The 9,509-nt window shown below is 36.5% G+C and overlaps 1 protein-coding gene across 1 annotated transcript in view; it reads right to left on the reverse strand.

The window, feature by feature from the left end:
- Window positions 1–9,509, reverse strand: part of LOC138022317 (nose resistant to fluoxetine protein 6-like) — a 38,873-nt gene that overhangs the window by 16,134 nt on the left and 13,230 nt on the right. Inside the window, exons 4-7 of the mRNA XM_068869426.1 lie at window positions 5,905–5,998; window positions 5,152–5,396; window positions 2,613–2,786; window positions 1,230–1,323 (exon numbers count right to left, since the gene is read on the reverse strand). Of these exons, the coding sequence (XP_068725527.1) occupies window positions 1,230–1,323; window positions 2,613–2,786; window positions 5,152–5,396; window positions 5,905–5,998 (607 nt within the window). The remainder of the gene's footprint in view (window positions 1–1,229; window positions 1,324–2,612; window positions 2,787–5,151; window positions 5,397–5,904; window positions 5,999–9,509) is intronic.

Below are 9,509 nucleotides of genomic sequence, written 5' to 3' on the forward strand. Positions count from 1 at the left end.
TCATGCCTGTATTGCAAGGCGGGCATAGTTGCTGGCATAATGTCCTGGGGCCAAGTTAACCCAGTCCAGCAGAGTAACAATATGCCCCCTCCCTAACGGGGCTTCAGCACAGGGCTGAAGGGGTGCCGCAGGCAGCAATTCCCCACCCATATTTTATTAAGGAGAATTATTAAATAGGTTACAGAAGCTCATAAAGAAAAAATAAGATAAAATACAAGAGAGCCAGAAAGCAAAACGGTCGGGAGGGAGGGATTAAATTGCTGAACAGAAAAAACAGAACTAGTTGAGCTATGGAAATGTCAAACTGAGAAGGCTCGAATGGCGGGATGAATGAAATAGCCAAATAAGGTAGTCATGTGATGGGAAGTCACGCTCTCCTCCCAGGCGCTGCCCAGTATTTGCTTACCAGCATTAACATCTATTTTATTCTAAAATATCATTTATTATTATTATTATTATTATTATTATTATTATTATTATTATTATTATTATTATTATTATTATGCACAAATACTCTCAGATAAAAGGTGTTAATTAAATCTGGTTTTCCTTGACTCCGGCCTCAACATCCAGTTGCCTAGGGTAACCAAGAAGCATCCTTCATTTTTCTTTCCTTTTCTGTCTACATCTTCAGCACTTTTCTAAGAATTCTTGGCATCCCCAAAAGTGCAGATCTCTGAATCAGTTCAATGGATGTATCCACACCAATGGTCCTCAGATTTTCTTTTAATCTCAGCGGTATTGTTCCCAATGCCTGCACCACTATGGGTATCATCTTTGTCCTTACGCCCCACATCTTTCGTATTTCTCTACTTTTTCGTTGTCTTTTACTCTCACACCCTTCCATCTTCTGGCATTGCCACATCTATAATTTGCCAGTTGTTCTAATAAATCTGGTCTCCTAGCCTCAATCTCATGGTCTGTTCTTACACTGAAATCCCACAACATCTTGCAATCCTCATTTTCAAGTACACTGTTAGGAACATGATCATACATGTACCACCTGTCATTTCACTCAAACCCATAGTTTCCTGACAGCTCCCAATGAATTGCCCGAGCTACGTTGTCGTGTCTATTATTATTATTATTATTATTATTATTATTATTATTATTATTATCATTATTATCATCATCATCATCATCATCATCATCATCATTTACTCTGCTCTTGGTTTAAGTAGACCACTAAAACTAATTGCTCTGTATAAAATAATTCCGCCATACTGTACCTCAATACGAAAAAACTGTCAACAGAGAAGAAGGCTGAGTTTATAGTGTTAAATGTAAACCTATTAACAATATGAATCCCAAGGCCAACATCATCTGGAAAAAAATAAAAGATCATGATTATAATCCAAGGCACTAACTGATTTCAAAAGTTGTCAATCATACAATGCCTTGTAAGTTACAATAATACGGTTAATCAAGCTTTTTGCCGATAACAACCATGACTACATGTATGCCTGAGTTAATTAATTAATGCTCTGTCCCAGTTCGGTACATTTATTTAGAAAAACCTTCAGAATGTACATTTATGTACGTGATTTAACTCAACCTAGACTGTAGCACAAACCCTTGTTGCAACAAAACATCCCAGAGAACAACATTTTAATAGCCCCAGAATAGACCAATTTTGATGCTCTGGGAAACAAATATAAGGGATTTGTATGAGTTTACTCCTCAGAGCCTCGAGACGATGCCTTTTCTTTAGAACTGAATTTTATAATATCGCAATTGGTCTATTCCACACTGAAAAAGCTACATTGCATTAATTTTGTGCTCAACAGTCACTGGGGGCAAAGCAGAGTAATATTAATATAACAAATGTAATATTAACATAATTAACATAATGAATAGGAACATGTAGTGATCCCCTACTTCCAAAAAGCTGGTCAATAAATAAAAAATCAATAAGACAATCAAAATAATTATTGAAAGTTTTGTGTAGGCTTTTGAGAAACACATTGCACAAATAAGAGAAAGCAAAACCAGGGAAATGTCCTTAAGTTCATTTCCAGGCAACTTGCATAGATTAAGCTACACTGTACAGTAGTTTTGAGGAATACAGTCGAAACTGTATAATTACAGCGGCCCTGCATTAAGCAGCCACCCTCTATTAAGCAGCCAGATCCACCAGCTTGCAAAGAAAATGCAACAATTATCTGAAGGAACACTTGCATGACAATACCTCCCATTCTTATGGAGCAGTATATATCATCCTCGAAGTGTCTAATTTGAAGGCGTTGTAAATTTAGTCTTTCCAAATGCCCGGTCTGGCAAAAATACCTTTGAATTAGTAGGCACTGTCCTTAAGTGATCAGTTCCTCAAACCTCGAGGGTAGCCGTTATAATATATATACAGGTTCAACTGTATTATAAAATCAGCCAAAAATGGTCACTTGAGACAATGTTGCATTGAGCCCTTCATTAATTTATTTGTATTTCATTATAATTAAAGTAAAAAAAGACTTGACAGTAACTGTTGGGTGAGTTTGTGTTTTTTTAAATAAACACAGTATTAGTACAACCCTGCATGTTAAAGTCAAAAAGCTCTTTTATCCACAGCACGAAAATGGGATTCTTAAAGAAAGGGAAATGACGTCAACACTTACCCACTACTCTATTTTGCAAAAGCCAGAGGTAGGTGTGTCCTAGAATAACCCACCACATGCTAAGAACACGCACTCCATTGACAGACATGATAGCACCAGGCGGAACAGAGCAATCCATGACCTTGCTGGTGTTACGAGTTATTGAGAAGCAAGTTAGAAATCTGACCAGAAATCCTATGGGAAAAAATACAATTATTGTAGTGGGAGGAGTATTTCATGGCCACAATACTAAAATGTAGTCCAGGCCAGTAAAGCATGGGATGTTAATTCCAGATGTTCACCCATTCAGGAATTAACCCCTTAAGGTTCTTGAACACATTGAAATACTTCAGGGCCCGGTTGTTCGAAAGCCGATTAACTTAATCCAAGATTAGCGTAAACTTTGGTTTAATTTTTTCAACTTTTCAGAGCAAGTTTCTTTTGGTTATTTTTGGTTTTCAAGATTTACTTCCTCTAATGTAAAATTTTGCCAAATATCAGCGTTATACAACATCCGAGAGAAGGGAAATAAACTCCTTGGTAATTTTTTAATCTGGGATTAGCGTTAATCGGCTTTCGAACAACCGGGCCCAGGTGTTTTCCCTTGGACAAGCTGTCAATGTGACTTAAAGTTTGCAAATGCACAAAATTTAAGAGCGATTTAAGAAGCATCTTAAAAGTCAAATGCCAAGACAAAGGCTAAAATGACAAGATTTATGACATCACAAGCACCACCTTTACATGTAAATGGAGTACGGAATTGGCCCTGTGGTAACACTCGTGTCTCCCACCTCTGCAGACTTGGGATCATATTGTGAGTTCATATGTTTCAGTTAATCTCAACCTGCAGTTCAAGGGTTTTTCTCCTGGCACTCCAGTTTTCCTTCCTTCCGCAAAATCGACTCCCAGCTTATTCCTTCTTGCGGTGATGCTGTGCTCCAAGGTCATGCATGGGTCATTTTCAGGGGTTGAGCGCCTAGCTGGCTGCACAGTTTGCAGATTTGTATCAGATTGCCATTTTTGGAACCCAACAGTAGTGGTAATTATTTTATTTCAAAGTACTGCAACTCAACTTATCTAAGTTAACAATAACACAACAACAATAGAAATGTACAGTAAGTACAGTAAAATCCTTGCACACTTTGCATCTTGAACAACAATGTACATGTAAATGTCAATGAGTTTTGCAATAATATTGAAAGTTAACTAAAGCAGTAATTTTTGAACGGCCGTAATTTTAACAGGAACATAATTACAATAATTAAGTTGGATAAAATCAATGCCTCCTAGAAAATTGCCAAAGTATTTTCAGTGTTTATCCCATTCAGGGCAAAATTACTGAATGCTGATTGGCTGAGAAAGAGGGCATCACAAGGGCACTTTTGGTAATCAAGAGGGCATGACTACATGATCTTGATTGGTTAACATACAGTATGGCTTATCAACGGCAAGTGAAGTTACAAGAGGATCTTCTTCCAGATTCTGACTCTGATTAAACTGCTTTTTGTCCTCAAATAAAATACATTTTAACCACCATTTCTGATTCAGTCTTGAGCTCATTCACTCAATTTAGAACACGCTGGTTCGAAAAAGTAATATATATTAATTTTAAAGAACACTGTAAACAAATGTACAGAACACAATGGTCAGAGAAATGGAAAAGTGTGCTTTCTCTCACTCATAAATATCCACATGAACAATGTTGCCTCATGCCAGTTTGTGTAATGGCATCACAAGTCAAAACACACAGCTTCATTGGTTCTTTAAGTCACATGATAAAAGGCCTTTGTTCTCTTACCTTATCTTACATTACTTTCTCTGGAGCACGTGAAATTTCTTTCTGCATATTACACAGCACTCTTGCGCTTCAGCACTATAAGGCTGCTGCATCGTCAGCCTCGCATGTTCACTTGGCTGACTCGTTGCCAATAGTATTCTTTACAGTTGTGTGCTTAGTTATCTGGCCCTTTTAATGAAAGTGAGGCTGATGTTGACCTTGTTATGATACAGACTTCCCTCCTTTTCTTACGTTAATGATGTTGTTGTCATGCTAATTGGCAAGAATTTACATAAGAAAAGCAGTGAGGTTTCTATCAAAACAAGGTCAACTCCAGCCTCACTTTCATTCATAGGCCAGGTAACTAAGCACAACTGTAAAATGGACTATGATTTTGACATTTTCATGTCAGGTTTGAAGGAAGTTTTTACATACTCAGTACCCCAGCCATCAATAACGTCGCAAGCAAATATTATAATAGTTGCTTTTACTATTACTCATAATCGCGATCATCATTTTTATAATCATGATAGTCATTGGTCAGCTACAGGACAACTGAAAGACAATCCAGACCTTTTCCTTGTAGGTAGTCCACAAATATGATATCATCCTCTGAGAAATAAATGGTTGCATAGATCCGCTCATAGACTTGACAGAGAGGGTCACCATCTGCCATCTTCCAGAGGGTTGTCTCTCATGGGAGAGCTCAAATGGCAGGTTTCAACCTCCCTAGTGCATTAAAATGTACCTCATGTAACTTTTATGTGCTGAGCTCATACACACCTTGTTCTTGCTCACTGGGCTTTGTCAACTTTGTCCAAACGAATGAAGATGAAGTGGATGCAGATACATTTCCGTGAAGTAACGGAGTGGACTCAGCAATGGAATCACTCACAACATTTGAGGAATGCCGGGTTTCACTTTGAAAACTCTCTGAAGGAAACCAAAACTTCCAGGACTGTTGAAACAGGCATAAGTCGATCAAGGTTCCAACAAGGCACAAATAAGCTATGATGCCACAGACAACACTGCAGGATCAAAACAACTAGTAAGGAATGGTGGAAACATTCACAGGAATACAAGAAAGACAATAATTATCATTATACACTGCATTTTGCATGTTAAATCATCCACGACTCATTTCATTGTTTTAAAAGAGATCAATGAAGACATTAGGACTAAATGTTTTTAACAACTTCAACACAAGCACACCTTTGAGACCAAAAGTACCAGTATAATAAATTATAATGTATAAATTGGCCAGTTCTTGTCAGTGGTAATTATTCATTTCAAAATTTTAAAAAAATGAAATATTTTTGTTATGGTACTTCGGTATTTAACTTGGAATCCCAAAAGTGCACATCATCCACCTGGGGGGGGAAGGGGGTGGTTGTCATGATCAGGGTAGAGCACAGGGGTACCTAATTACTGTATCAGCTTATTAGCAGGTTTAATTTTGACCCTTGCACAAAAAATAATAATTTAATTAATATCGCATCATTAAAACATAGTTAATATGAATAAAAATTAACTCACAGTGTTATAATGGGGCCTGTTGTCCACTCTGATTCATGAGCACAATTAATGATTGGATCTTCAGTCCATATTATTTTCAATTCTTTTGCAAACACTGAATGATGGAATATGTAGTTGAAGGGTTAATGTACTGTACATTACTTTTTCTAGGGCAAATTATCATACATATACTCCACTGATTTTCCTGGCTTAAATTCTGCACTCTTCTTAATCATTGTAGAGGTTATATTAGTCTATGTAGTTAGTATCTGGCATTATTATTGGCTGACCCTGCTAACCTGACAAGCTCTCTTACGTCCCATGCTGTATTTAAGTGGTAATGTACAAATGTAGCATAATTATGGTTAGTCACTGACTGATTAATACTATCTGTCATTTCAAATTAGAGAACAAATTCAAGAAGACAGCAGGTTGCTTGTTGTATGCAGGATGGGTGGCAGAGTGATCTGTAAAACTTAAAACAGTTTTTAAGCTAGGAAACAATGATGTGTTATAATGAGAAACAAACTTTGTTAGGAGTAAAAATAAACAAAATCAAAATATTAGGAGTACCCCATAATAATAATTGTTATTGTCAATGGCAACTTGGTTACAGTAACAAAAATGCATATTAATTAGCAAGTAGACATTTTGGGGCAGAGTATGTTAGCGCTAAAATTAACATTTCCAAAACAGACAACACAAAAATGAAAGTTGCAAAAATACTAAATTGCACCTTTGCTTTCGAGTTATTGATTACCTATTCAGTTTGGGTCTACATTATTCCTGCAAAGGATTTTGTCCGTGTTCTGTATCATACAAAAATAGTGTGTATGTAGCTAGTAATTAATTTTTTGTACCAACTGTTAGGGACAAAGTTCCCATACCAAGAGCTTGCCGTCACTCAGACAATTCTATACTGATTGGCGAAGATTTGACTACACTCATTTGCTAGCTGTACCACTATGCAAAACAATGTTGACCCTACGGCATCTACCGGTAAGATGAGAGGCTGTCTGCAAATGTTACCTGCACCTGAATGCTTTAAAAGCACATGGTTTAGACAAATAGACCTTTTGCAATGGGTTTGCCTAAAAGCAGGAACTGGGGACCCGGAACCCAGAACCTAGAACCTGGAATCTGGAATCCGGAATGTGATATAAGAACTTCAACCAAAGCCTTACACTAATTTGCGAAACGAAATGAAAACGAAAGAATCCTAAACATTCATTAAAGCTAACCTTAAGCCTAATGCTAGTACTGGTAAACTGTTTATGCCTAATCAGGCCTAAGGTTAGCTTTATTGTTTCTGTATCATTTCGTTTCCTTTTGCAAATTAGTATAAGCCAAGTGACTTTGTTTCAAGTTCTTATATTGGATTCCAGATTTCTTATTCCGGATTTCGGATTCCAGATTCCAAATTCCAGACCCTTTTGCAACAATTCGTCACATGAGTGATGACCTTCTTTTCATAAACATGATGATTCTGCTGCTATCATTAAATTATTTTTCCAGAAATAAAGCGAGCAACTGAAAAATACTTAATATGATATCATGCTAATTTTCGTTTAGTAACTATCGTTTAAACTTGTGTTGTTGAAAAAAATGATATTATGAATAAATAATTAACTTGAGAATGTTTTGGACAGATTGGAATCCTACCACTTGGAAGTTAATATCATTGGGGATATAATTGGAATGTGGGTGCAACCTCACATTCATGACAGCATGACACAAAAGGTACTTGGTATTATTTTGTGTTACCTACAAATATAGTCAACTTCACTAGACAAACATACACGGATCACCCAGTACTCTACTTCTACTATCGATCTATTCTTAACAAATTGTCCCTGGAACTTTTGTAACTCTGGTGTTGCAGATATTGGAATATTGAAGAAACCATTGCCTTGTAACAAGAAATATCAGTGTCGCAAAACGTAGATCACAATATGTACCTCAAAATCCAATTTCAAAACTGTGAAAAGCAGATGCTTTAAGAACTTCAATCTAAATAACTTTCAAAATGATTTAGCAATGTTACCCCAACATCTGGTTCAACTGGAGGACAACCCCAAAATTGCTCATGATAAATACAGGAGTAGCAGAGCATGTTCTTAAGTGTTATAGATATAACCATGATCCACATAAACAAAGGAGAGTTTAAAATGTTGCCTCACCCTGGATTACTCCAGACCGAAAAAGGCTAATGTTTCAAAGCGATAAACTTACTAGGAAAATAGCCTCAAGGATCCCTACTGAGGCCAACTGGAGCCATAATTGGTTTACAATTACTATTAAGAATAAGGTTACCTATGAAATAACATGTAAGAATGCTAAAATTACCTATTATAATTATACCGAAAATTCGACAAACGTCAAAAATGCAAGGAAAGGAATAAATCAATTATTAATTGGGAAGGACCCCAGTTCAACCACGATACAGTATCTCAATTAGAAATAGGGGAAAATATAATTACCGACCCCAGTGATATAAGTAATAGGCTTAACTCCCACTATTCTCAAACAGGACCTTCACTATCTTCTACAACTGAAGAAACACCTGGCAACTTCACTGATTTTAATGCCTTCAAATAAGTTTTACCCCGACAGAAATCATGTCAGAAGACTCAACATTTAATTCAAAAAATACCTGTTAACAAGGTCACAGGCATAGTGTATTTATCCTCCAAAAAAATTTTCATCTGTTCGGATTTCCTAGCTGAAAGTCTAGTGATCCCAAAATTATAGGGATTAACACTTACCTTTTCGAAAATTTCAGCCAGAAAAAAGGCTTCCGAAAATTCTAGGTGACCTTTTTAGGGTAAATATCCGTTATAAATGGGCAATTATACCATTTTTTTCAAATCGTCTTCCAAACAGATATTTTCCGAAAATTGACGTTGGGTGCCCCTGTTTCCATTTCATCTTCCTTTCACTGCTCACCGCATGTGAATGAGCGTGTCGCCGTTCTATTTTAGGATCATACCTGACTTTTGTTTGCCTTTTTCAACCGCTCACTTGATCTGAGAATAACACAGAGTTTTCTTGCTCCAACGGCTTATTACCTTTTTGGTATAAAGGATTACTTAATACGCCTCGATACGCTGGGTTTTGCTGTTTAACCAGAGAAAGTTTTCATGTTACGTGCGATTTTCAAAAAACACCCAGAAACAGTAACAACGACAACAACAACAAGACTTACATACGCTGAATATTGCTCACACAAGTTATTTTAAAAATACAACCTAAAGTCTTTATTATTTACATACACCTTGAATCTTGATTACAGCGATGTTTTGTTTTGATTTTTAGCCGACTTCCTTCAAGTTCACAGTATTTCAGTGGGTTTATTTTTTAATGTTACAATATCTTCAAGTTGGCAATATACCCAAGACAGTAAAACACAACTTTGTTTATTTAATAAAATACGAAATTTCAAACATTATGACTTCCATTTTTCACCAATTACAACGTACACCTCGAGTAACTAGAGTACATGTTTACTGAAAATGCTGTGAATATGGATTCATCATCATCTCCCACTATAAGTGACAGCAAAAATACTAAGTCATGCGCTGATGTGGTGAAAGGAAATGATGGCAATCTTTGGAAAAGGTTTCAAG

This window comes from Montipora capricornis, chromosome 10 (genome assembly GCF_036669925.1).
Source record: "Montipora capricornis isolate CH-2021 chromosome 10, ASM3666992v2, whole genome shotgun sequence".
Taxonomy (NCBI): Eukaryota; Metazoa; Cnidaria; class Anthozoa; order Scleractinia; family Acroporidae; genus Montipora; species Montipora capricornis.